Source organism: Diospyros lotus, chromosome 3 (assembly GCF_014633365.1).
Source record: "Diospyros lotus cultivar Yz01 chromosome 3, ASM1463336v1, whole genome shotgun sequence".
Classification (NCBI taxonomy): domain Eukaryota; kingdom Viridiplantae; phylum Streptophyta; class Magnoliopsida; order Ericales; family Ebenaceae; genus Diospyros; species Diospyros lotus.
Window position 1 is genome coordinate 27,056,183 of NC_068340.1, and position 12,798 is coordinate 27,068,980.

Consider the following 12,798-nt stretch of genomic DNA (forward strand, 5'->3'; position numbering starts at 1 on the left):
TTAATACTTTAACAAACAATAAAAATAAAAAAATATTATTATTATTATTATACTTTTAAAATTATAAAAAAAATTAAAATTTGTAGTCAACATTATTAATACTATTCATTATTAAGTGTGTGTTTATTTAGTGAGGATACACGATCAATCTTCATTAAATAGAACACGAAGTATGATTCAATTAAGGGTTAATTACATTAATAATAACTAAATTTTGTATTCTATTACTGTTTAGTCATTGAACTTTGAAATGTTATCTGTTAATTACTGATATTTTAAAACTGTTACTGCTTAATCACTGAACTTTAAAATGTTACCTATTAGTCACTGATATTTCAAAACTGTTACTGCTTAGTCACTGAACTATAAAATATTATATGTTGGTCATTAATATTTCAAAATCGTTTTTCGTCCATCACTAATTAGTCATTGAAATTTAAGTTCACGAGTGACAGATAAGAAACAATTTTGAAATATTAGTGACTAACAGATAATATTTTAAAGTTCAGTAACTAAGCAGTAACAGTTTTGAAATATCAGTGACTAATAGGTAACATTTTAAAGTTCAGTGATTAAGTAATAATAATTTTGAAATATCAGTGACTAACAGGTAACATTTCAAAGTTTAATGACCAAATAGTAATAGAATGCAAAGTTTAGTTATTATTAGTGTAATTAACCCTTCAATTAATAATCAAAAGCTTTTGACACATTTCATAACTGATATTTCCAAAAATACCTAGACCCAATCATAAATTTAGATCCGTGGGATTTCAGTCACAGATCTAAATTTGGTTTTCAAATGTATGCATATGCTAGTTTCGTATTTCTTTGGGAAACATTTTATCTAACACAAAAACTGCCCATTCCCATATTGGACGAAACGAATGTACCAATTCTTCTATTCCTACTCAATCATTGCAAGTCTACTATGCTCTACTCCGTGTAAAGATCCGTCCATAATACATTTTAAATATTAATGGGAAAATGTATAAATTAAAGGGTCAATTACATTAATAATAACTCAACTTTACATTCTATTACTCTTTAGTTACTGAACTTTGAAATGTTACATGTTAGTCACTGATATTTCAAAACGGTTATTGCTTAGTCACTGAATTTTGAAATGTTACCTGTTAGTCACTGATATTTCAAAATTGTTATTATTTAGTCATTGAACTTTAAAATATTATCTATTAGTCACTGATATTTTAAAACCGTTACTGTTTAGTTACTGAATTTTAAAATATTACCTGTTAATAATTGATATTTCAAAATTATTTTTCACCCGTCACTCGATAATCATTGAACTTTAAGTTCACGAGTGACGAATGAGGAATAATTTTGAAATATTAGTGACTGACAGATAATATTTTAAAGTTTAATGTAATAGTTTTGAAATATCAGTGATTAATAGGTAACATTTTAAAGTTCAATAACTAAACAGTAACAGTTTTAAAATATCAGTAATTAACAAGTAATATTTCAAAGTTCAGTGACTAAGCAGTAATCGTTTTGAAATATCAGTGACTAATATGTAACATTTCAAAGTTCAGTGATCAAATTGTAATAGAATGCAAAGTTAGATTATTATTGGTGTAATTAATCCATAAATTGAAACATAGAATATTTTATGTCAAAAAAAAAGCCAAACACCAGAAAATTTGTCAATGCAGTGACAGTATTAAGTGTGATTCTTGGTCTAAAAACAGAAAAGGATTTACCATAAATGTCCAACTCGTTTTTTTTTTTTTTAATATTTTCGCTTGAATTTTTTTTTCTTATTTTTTGTTATTTAAACATTGAAATATAAATAAGATATTTTACTAGAAAATATCTTACGTCTAAATGGAGATTTAGGGGAAAAGTGTGAGGCATAACCCAGAGTAATACTTAAAAAAGGTTTTTCTTTAAAATAATGTTGCATCCATATTCATACGTTCATAGTGGCAAACTCAATGAAATAAATTAAAATAAAAATATATATAATTATCCCATCATTCTCTGTGAATTTTTATGCTTAAATTTCTATAAAATATTTTTTTTAGAAGAAAAAGCTACAACAAAGACAAGTAACAAGCCAGCTCGCTTTTTATTAGAAAAAAAAAAAAAAAAATTAGAGGATGATGCAAAACTGCAACGAACAATGTGCCAACTCGCTATTAGGATAATAATAATAATGGAATTAAAAAGTTAATTGTTATCAAAGAATGAGAATAAAATCTGTTAAAACTTAATATGTGAAATTGAATATTATAATTTAGAAATATGAGATCCGTTCTGATTTTTTTTTTTTTTTTATTAGAAGAATGTCCCTGGAAGTAAGGTTTATTTTTTATTTTTTTATAATATCATACCCAATTAACATATCCACCTCGAATCCACCCACCAGTTCACAGATCACCAATGCTAACATATCCACCATCAATTCAAAATCATCACCGCCAATTAATAGGGGCCCAGTAAGTCTTCTATTTCAAACACCAACGACGGTAAACACCATGAATTCCAAAATCACAAGTACACATTCATCCACCACTAACTTCACCACCACCTATTTATAAGGCCCCTCCATAGGTCAAATTCAAAGACCATCAACCCCGACTTATCAATCATTACCAACTCCAAAATCCCCGCATATTTATCGACCACCAGCTTTTTCACCACGCATTTATAGAGCCCCAACAAGTCCTCTGCCAGCTCCAAGATCATCGTTGCCAACTTATAAACCAGTATCACTACATGTTCAATCACACCAAGTCCTCCATCAAAGACCACCAAAACCAACTTAGCTACTAAAAAACCAAAAAGACCCCACCAACTCCACCAGGCCTCCAATTCAAAGGCCTTCAATGTCAATTTATCAACCCCCAATTTTTGCACCACCAATCGTTAGACCTTCCCCACCTCCTACAATTTGTCATCCTCTATTCTCTCCTCCAATTCACAGAACTCCACTACATCCACCACCAATAGAAATATCACCAACTCCTAGCCAACCTATGGTATCCTTACCAAAAATTTATCAGAGCCCCTTTGTCTCCCTCCACCAGTTAGTAAACCACCAACTCCAATGCATCACCCTCCTTTGCCCCCACCAATTCATAGAAATCCAAAACGGCCAGCACCAGTATATCATCCTCCGACTCCCTTTCATTTGCCACCTAAGTCTCCGCCCTCTTTCTTCCCTCTACTGGTCTTCACATGGCCCAAAACCGCAACATATGGAACCCATTGCACCACTGTTCCCTTCCCCAACCTATGAGTTTCCTCCACAACTATCATATACCTAGTTATTACTTTTGGTCAATTGCATGCTTCTTCTAGTCTTAGATTGCTAAGAAACAAAAATGAGAAACATTTTTCATACGAAATAAAAGAAAAAATAATATTTGTTTTAAAAAAATAAAAAATAAAAATACGAGATATGTAAATTTAAAAAATATAAGAATTTTTTTTATAAATATAATTTTTAATATAAAAAATAGTTCAAACATAAAGAATAAAATTATGCCATTTGATCTTATATGATATATAGAAATCTGAATACTATAGCAATAAAATTACATTTAAATTTAGACTAGACATACATAGTTATAAAATTACATTCATTAAAATTATTTGAATTAAAAATTGAAAAATCAATTCTATACATATTAAGAAGCATTAAAATATCATGTTGACATGGCTCTCAACATCAAAATCGTTAGATGGCTATGAAGATCAAAATTGTTAGAGTGATTGACCAACGTGTAAAATGAGTGAGAGTGACCAACATGTAAAATGGGAGAGAGAGAGAGATGTAAAATGGGTGTGAGAGCGGGGTTGTTACTTAGAAGGAATTCAAAGAAAGACTAATGGGCCGCGATGACGTGAAAGAGAACTACATCAAAGACCAACAAAAAGAAGGGGCGATCTTCATTTGTTAGAGAATGGCGGCGATTGACAAAAAAAAGAACGACAAAGAGAGGGGCGATTGACAGAGAGAGAACGACGACTAGAACCGGAACCAAAAGCAAGGGAACGACGCGAAGGAGCACCAGGAGGTCAAAGCAACAAGTGCTTGACTGAGAGAGGAGACTTGGGATTTGGAAACAAAGCAAATGAAGAAGAAGAAAAAGAAGAAAAAAAACTGAAAAGAGGGAAAAAAAATAGAGCTTGGCCTTTGGGATGCATGCGTGAGTGAGCCGGCCCTGAGAGCAACTCCAACCGGAGTTGTCATTCGGGGTGTCATCTGTGTAACTATCGAAATGGCATTTCGAAATATAAAATGTCCACTCTAACGGGAGTGGCATATGAAGTTATAAAATGGCAACTTTCCTACTCCGGTGCCATTTTTACAACTATTAGAGAGAGAAAATCGAAGGTTGCATTTACGCCAACGGTCAAAAATCCAACAGTTATATTCTACATTATATATATATATATACATACATATTTACCTAAAACAGAGGCGAGGTAGAGCAAGAGAGAACTAGAGGCAGAAGGCGAGGGCGAGGCAAGCAACGCTGAGTGAGAAAAACTGTGAGGGCGAGCAGCGCCTGTGAGGGTGAGGGTGAAGGTGAGCAGCGCGTGCGAGGGCGAGCAGCGCGAAAGGCGGTGACTGACGATGCAGCAATTGAAGAAGGAGAGGACGAGCCACGAGGGCCAGGGGAGCAAGCTGTGAACATGAGCAAGAGAGAGCAAGGGGTGCAAGCTGTGAGCAGGAGCAAGAGAGGGCGAGGGGGGCGAGTCACGTAGAAAAGAAAAAGGTTCTAGAGTGAAGCCACTGTGAGTATGTTTTATATATATATATATATATTAATCAATTATAAATGTTTAATAAGAGGTGTTTGGGGAGTTGCAAAAACGATTTTATAGTTAATTGTTAGAATTATATATATTAATTATAATTAATTGTTATGTTTTATTGATATTTTTAGGTTAGAATTATATATTTTGATTTTAAATTAAATAAGTACTTTAGTTAATTGTTAGAATTTAAAATAATTGCTAGAATTTATTTTAATTTATTATTTTATGCTCATTCTTTAAATTTATTATATTTTTTGTAATTAATTGTTATGTTTTATTGATATTTTTAGGATAGAATTATATATTTTGATTTTAAATTAAAATAAGTATTTTAGTTAATTGTTAGAATTTAAAATAATTGCTAGAATTTATTTTAATTTATTATTTTATGCTCATTCTTTAAATTTATTATATTTTTTAACTTTTTTTAGATGAATTCTCAATTTGACGATTCTTTCACTGATTTGTTTATGAGTAATACTGATTTATATAATGATATTATGCGGTCCAATTCTACAGTATTAGCGCCAGTACAAGATGAAACCGTTCCAAGAGTAAGAAAATCGCAAAAGACAAAAAATTTCTCCCAAGAAGAAGATAAATTAATTGTATCTGCGTGGTTTAATACGAGTAAAGATGCAATTATTAGGAATGAAGAGTAAGGTGATACTTTTTGGCATAAAATATTGAAATACGTAGAACTTTATGGAGGCAATCAAGAAGAACGTTTACAAGATTCTATTAAAAGTCGTTGGATTGATATAAATGCAAAATATGTTAAATTTGTCGATTAAATTTTAAAATTTTAAATTCGATGGTTGAATTTTGAAATTTGAATTATATTTTTTAATAAAAAATATTAAAATGGCACCCCTATTTACAACTTGTCATTGGAGCAGATATAGAAGAAGTGCTATAACACTATTCAAAGTTATAAAATGATAATTTAACACTTCAAAATAGCACTCCCCCTTGGAGATGCTCTGACTCTGCTGTCGTCAGAACGCACTTCCAACCAATTTATATAAATTGCGAAACATCCCTAAAATGTTTTACAATTTACAAAAAATGGCCAAAAAGTGTTTCAGGTTGTTTTCTCCGTTTCTGTGCTTCAGAGCTTCTACTAGTAAAACAAAGGCTTCTAGACACTGACATAGTAATGAACAAGTTAGGCTTTTCGTTTTGTTTTTGCCTACATCTTCATGTTGCTAATGTAATGCTTGTACCAAATAGTATCTATGTATAAAAGCCTAATGACACAGTGAGGCGACTCCTTTAAATTATTTCATCTGGGATAAAAAAATTCATTTAAATAGATCGTCAAACTAAACATGTTACTGCCACATAATTCTAAATAAGCCCTTTGGATATACAATAGTTCTGTATGTTTAGCATTCCCTCAAAGCTTGCAAAAATTTTGCAGCAGCTTTCAAAGGAGCGCCTGAAATCATACAAAACTGAAAAATATTTCAGGGGTCATAAGAGCTTTGGCAATTCTGCACAAGAGCTTTTAAACCAAAGAAAGTATTGGGCTGCTAAATTCCAGCAGAGCTGATCACAAGCTCATTATCAAAATAGCAATCCCTCGCTAGCTAATTATATAGATTTCAATAAATTCACAAGACACCTATATGTCATGCTGTAATATCCAAGTTCCATGAAAGGTAACTCTTTTACCTGTGAGTCTATCAAACATTCAATCTCCATTGTTTTGAAGTTGAAGAAAAATACAGCAGTGCAGACAAAGGGGTTTTTACAATACAGTGGGCCTTACTGGTTTATCAAGATCTTTCAAATAAATCAACTTCTTCAGGTTAATTAAATTTCAACTGAAGTAATGCATATGTACCAACCAAGGCTCAAACTCCAAAGTAATGCATACGTGTTGCAAACTTTCAGAATGGTAAACAATATTGAAAATGTTTTAGATCGGCCAAAGAAAACAATCTCTAGTTTCCGGTACTATTTATTCACTTCTAAAACATTTTCAATATTGTTTAACCTAAACCCTAAACTCCCCAAAGAAAACAATATCACTAGGTCTCTTGTAACTATCTCTAGTTTCCATTTATTCACTTCTTAGAACAAAAAAGGATTTATTCTAAGAAAAAAAAAAAAAACCTAGAGCCCATGCCTTATGACTCCAACCGACTAGAAAAAACTAAAGATCAAACAAGAAAACACATATGGTGACTAGGAATCTTGTAAACCACAATTGGTTTTTCATACTATTTCTTCTTATTCTTAGCTGTTCTCTAATTTGCTTATAGTTCACTGTAGTATCATTTCACCCACCCCTCCAAGGACTAATATCAAGTTTCCTATTAAATCTTTCTGATTTAATTTTGAAACCCAAGCTTCAATTTGGGGACCATCGCTGCAAATAATGTATTCCAGGTTTATGAGTGATCCCTTGTGTAAACAGAAAATACAAACAACAAAGAAGGTAAAATGGATTATTACAAAATCAGCAGAGAGCTAAGAGAAAATATGATGAACTTTTCACCCTTCCCCCAAAATAATAAAAATATACTTGCATGAACCTGTATGCAAGATAGTCATGTCTCAAATGGAACAGATTCAGAATTGACATCACGCCAATATGAAATTCAGTACCTCGCTCTATTCTTATGTCTAGAAATGTATAATGTGAAATTACAGAAATCGAGATGAAATTCAACAGTAATGAATAGATTACAAAAACAAAATTTATGGTATCTACAATGCACGGATAATCCGCAACAATATCATTAACATTCATTAGCTTCCTATGATAAACACACACAGCGGGCATAGCAATGCGAGAATCAACTGAATAATTTCTTGAACCTTCTAGAGAGAGATTATGTATAGGTCCAAAACACACCTTAAGAATATGAACCATGAGAAACCATGGAAACATTCCAGCATAATATGACCCCACATAACTCATAGACTCGCTTGTCCTCTCAGCAGAAATTGAAACGGAAAGCTGGTACTCAAGATCTGCAGGATGGTAGAGTGATTCCCCCACAACAAGCAGCAATTATTATATACAGAAGCACCACAATCAAGCATGTCAACAGAGCCCTGCCATATAAGATACAAACATGAGTCTCCATGCATAATAACAACATATCAAGCCTTAATCCCAATAAATGGGGTCGGCTGCATGAATTCTAACCCACCAGTCATTTCTATTTATGACCATATATGAGTCTCTAATGCATGTAGTGGGAAAAAACAATAAAGGAAAAAATTAAAAAGAAAACAGTAGGCCTCAAAATGCTAGCAACACTAAAGTTTTTATTTGTTAAAAGGTAAAAGGAAAATTTTACAAGTCAGTTCTAGCACTAGCTTTGTTATATGACACAAGTTGTTGGGCAGTAAAGCACCAGCATGTGCAAAATATGAGCATAAAAAAGATGAAGACGTTAACATTGATGTGCAGCTATACTGAAAAATAAGTTGAGTGGAAGTTCTAATGGGAGGAAATAACTTCTATTAATTTCATTAATCTAAGAGCTAAAAATATATACACAAAATTTCCTATAAAATCTCCTAAAATTTAGGTCTAGATTACAACAACATATCTTTTCCTACTATAATTAGGATTATTATGGGATTTCCTTATATGTTTTAAGGAATATCCTTATCTCTTTACCTTGAAGTCTTCTTTTCCCCATGAGACTTGAATTCTTCCTCTTTATCTCTTCAACAGTGCTCCTCGAGTTGGTAAATAGATATCCATCATTCCAAGCTTGCCTCTAATGGACTTAAATCCTTACTTTTGCATATGCATAGCTTTAGTAAGGATGTCTGCTTCTTGAAATTCAATAGGAATATGAGTGAGACTTATACCTTCTCTCTCTATTTCTTGTTTGATAAAATGTTGGTCAATTCTCACGTGAATAGCCCTATACTCGGCTTATGCACTACTTGCCACCACTAATTACTTCTTACTTCTCCAAGTTACCAAATTCCCCCATAGCTTTGTACAAAATCCAAATATAGATCTACTATCCCCTCAACAAAACCAGCCCAATCAGCATCCACAAATGCCCTTGGAGATTGCTTGAGGCCGTATAGGGACTTCTTTAATTTGCATACCTTCCCTCTTATGCTTTCTGTTTCAAAACCCAAGGGAATCCCCATGTATATTTCTTCCTCCAACTCCCCATTTAGGAATGCATTCTTAATGTCCAACTGAAGTAACCTCCAGTCTAAATTAACAACCAATGATAATAAAATTTTGATAGAATTAAGTTTGGTCACTGGAGCAAAAGTCTCCTCATAATCAAATTAACCCTTGGGTTTGTGGGTAAACCCTTGAGCTACTAACTTGGCCTTGTACCAATCAATGCTTCCATTTGACTGTTACTTCACTGTGAATACCCATTTGCTGTCAACAATATTCTTCCCTTTTGGTAGATAAGACAATATCCTAGGTTTTATTAGCGTCTAGGGCATGCATCTCCTCCATTATTGCTACCTTCCATTTTTCATCTTGCAATGCATGATATATACCCTTAGGGATCACTATATCATCAATGCTTGTTGTGAAGGCCTTGAATCGTGGGAATAGCTTTGAATAACTCACATAATTTGAAATATGATGCTTAGTGCATGATCTCACCCCTTTCTTGTCATGGCCTAAGCCTGACAATCTTCCTTCTTCCTATTCGGTATGAATAGGAAAATGTTTTCTAAGGGACTAAGCAATGAACTGAGGGAAGGATGAAGAAGAGAAAGAGAAATAAGAGAGAATCAGGAGGGAGAGAATGTGATCAGGGATAAAATGAGCTGATATTCTTCATAGATGCCCAAGGAAATGGATAGTAGACGATTTATACAACCAATTAGGGAAGATTCCTGATAGCCAAGCGATTGTAACCGTCTCTGCCAATTCATTCCACTTGCATGTGGATTCTCTAGGCTAACAACCTCTAACAAACTAGAAAATTACAGCAATAGCAAAAATAGAAATTACAAAAATGACATCATAGTAATAATAGAATGCAAGAAATCGAAATCTATTTCCTAAGGTCAGATTCGTAGCGTGACATCTCCCCCCTTGTTCAAAATTTCTTGTCCTCAAGAATGTTGAGTAGATTGGCCGATCTAGGAAACTGCTTGAGTAAATCAGGGAGGTATTCCCAAGTATTGTCCTTAGCTGTTCTATCTTACCACTTGACTAAAACCTGTATGAGGGGTGCTCCTTGCTTGTAAATGACCCGCCTATCCACTATGGCCTCCGGTTGTAGAGTCTCACATATCTCCTTAGGCAGCATAGGTAAAGAGGGGCTCACCCTTTGTGCTCCTACCAACTTCTTCAAGAGGGAAACATGAAACATCGGGTGGATGTGAGAGTCCCCTGGGAGTTGTAGTCAATAGGCCACTTGCCCAATCTTAGCAATTATGGGAAAAGGGCCCATAATATCTAGGACTAAGTTTAGACACCTGCCCTCTAGATATAGACTTCAAATGAGGGTACCTGAGCCGCAAATACACCTTTTCTCCCACGACAAAGTTCCTCTCACTCCTCCTGCGATCTGAAAATTGCTTCATCCTGTTTTGGGCTAAAGCTAACTCCCTTTTCAACTGCTTAAAAACTCCCTTCTTTGTTGCATATATTCCTCCAAGGTGGCCACTATTGAATAATTTCCCACTCCTGCTAAAATAGGCAGTCTGTAACCAAATAGGGCCTCGAATGGGGACATCTTAAGGGATGTGTGGTGGTTGGAGTTGTACCACCATTGGGCCAAGGATAACCACTTGTGCCAGCTCTTATGGTGTAGGAAACTCACACACCTCAAGTACGTTTCCAAACTTTGGTTAACCCTTTCTGTTTGGCCATCCGTTTGCGGATGATAAGCTGTGGACATGTTCAACCTGGTCCTTAATGCTCTCGTAAGCTCATGCTATAAGAGGCTGGTAAAAATTTTATCTTGGTATGATATTATGGCCTTAGGAATCCCATGCATTATCACCACTTGATCCAAAAAAACCCTAGCCACATCTTGAGCAGTAAAGGGATGTGTGAATCCTATAAAATGCGCAAACTTGGTTAGCCTATCGACTATCACCAAAATGTTATCCTTACCTTCTAATTTCAGTAGGTTGTCAATGAAATCCATAGATAAACTCTCCCATGCGTGGTCCGGAATGGGCAATGGCTACAACAAGCCTAGGTAAGCCACAGTTTCACTCTTGCATGGCTGGCAGATGTCACACGCTACTACGAACTTCTTCACTTCGTTTTGAGTCCTGGCCAGAAGAACGGTTGCTTCACTCTGATGTAGGTATTCTGTACCCCCCCGAGTGCCCTCCTATTGCAGACTCATGCAGAGATTGTATTATCTTTTTCTTGAGTTCACCATTGTTTCTTACCATCAGCCTCCCTTAGTATCTCAACAAACCTCCCACCAGGGAATATTCTCCACCCTCATCTCCGTTGATAGCCGCCTTTTCCAACAAAGCCTTTACCTTCTCATCCCCTTCATAACTGGCTATTATCTCTTAGCACCACTCGGGAACTAAGGTAGTAATGGTAATCAAACTTCCTTCTTTGCCTAAAGAGGGCATCCGCAACCACATTTTCTTTTCCCTTTTTGTACTGAATACTATAATTCTAATCCCATCAACTTGGACATCCCCTTCTTTTGAAGTTGGGAGTGCAATTTTTGTTGCAAAAGAAACTTTAAACTCTCATGTTCTGTCTTGATGACAAACCTACCCCCCTCCAAACAGTGTCTCCATTTTTTCACAACTATTAACACAGCCAAAAACTCTTTTTCATAAATGTTAAGCCTCATATGTCTAGGACCTAGGGCTTGGCTGAGGAAGGCCAATGGCCTACCATCCTGCATCAGAATCGCCCCAACTCCGATTGCACAAGCATCGGTTTCTAAGACGAAGGGCTTGTTGAAATCTGGCAACCCGAGAATAGGTACCCCTCTCACCACTCCCTTCAGCCTTTCAAAAGCTGTCTCTACCTCTGACCCCCAATTAAATCCCTCCTTCAGAAGCTCAGTCAAAGTTTTGCTAATAATCCCATAATTCCTAACAAACTAGCGGTAGTAACCGGTCAATCCAAGGAACCCCCTCAATGCCTTGACTGTTTTTGGTCTTGGCCAAGGCACCATGGCTTCCACCTTCTTAGGGTCAATACTAACCCCTTCTTTCGAGATTAGATGTCCCAAATACTCCACCTGACTTTGATCGAAAGCACACTTAGTTCTTTTGATAAAGAGCTGATTGGATCTGAGGACTTCAAAAGTGATTCTCAAGTGTTAATTAAAGGAAGGACTATAAATGAGGATATCGTTAATTAAACCCCGGTTGGTGAGGATTAACTGGACCATCCCTTCTCCTATCCATTAATCCCTCCAATTCCTCTTCTGGGTCAGCCTCAATCTTCGAGGTGCCCTGTCCCTTATCTCTTCCATTTCCTTGTAGGATTGGCTTTGTTCTCTCACTAGGAGGAAAGTCGGGAGATAAACTTACCTTGTTTTGGTGAGCAAACATCACCATAAATTGTTGCATTTGGGCTCCCAGGTCCTCTCTCACTCTTGCTATGGAACCCTCTAATCTTCGCTCCAGGCCTTCTATGGAGCTCTCTACCTTGCGATCCATTGCCACGATCGCTTCATAACTCCAAGTAGCTCCCAACTCCCATTGTTCAATCCAATTCTGGGAATCGGCCATAGTCAAGCCGAACTGCTGCAGTTGCGACTCCAGTGCCTTTGTGTGAGTACCTTCTGCCATGGTTTCAGTTATTGTCACCGAGGACCATCGCTCTGATATCAATTTGTCACGACCTAAGCCTGACAATCTTCTTTCTTCCTATTCAGTATGAATAGGAAAATGTTTTCTAAGGGACTAAGCAATGAACTGAGGGAAGGATGAAGAAGAGAAAGAGAGATAAAAGAGAATCGGGAGAGAGAGATTGTGAGCAAGGATAAAATGAGCTGAATGGTATATACATTCTGCAAGCCACCACTTTAAGTGGGGAAGCTGCAATGA

The 12,798-nt window shown here is 35.5% G+C and overlaps 1 protein-coding gene across 1 annotated transcript in view; it reads right to left on the bottom strand.

Annotated features, from left to right (window-relative positions):
- Positions 1-7,395: 7,395 nt before the first annotated feature.
- The window catches only part of LOC127797585 (vesicle-associated membrane protein 714), a 30,233-nt gene continuing 24,830 nt past the window's right edge, over positions 7,396-12,798 (bottom strand). The window contains exon 4 of the mRNA XM_052330616.1: positions 7,396-7,863. Within this exon, the coding sequence (XP_052186576.1) occupies positions 7,773-7,863 (91 nt within the window). The 3' untranslated portion in view covers positions 7,396-7,772. The remainder of the gene's footprint in view (positions 7,864-12,798) is intronic.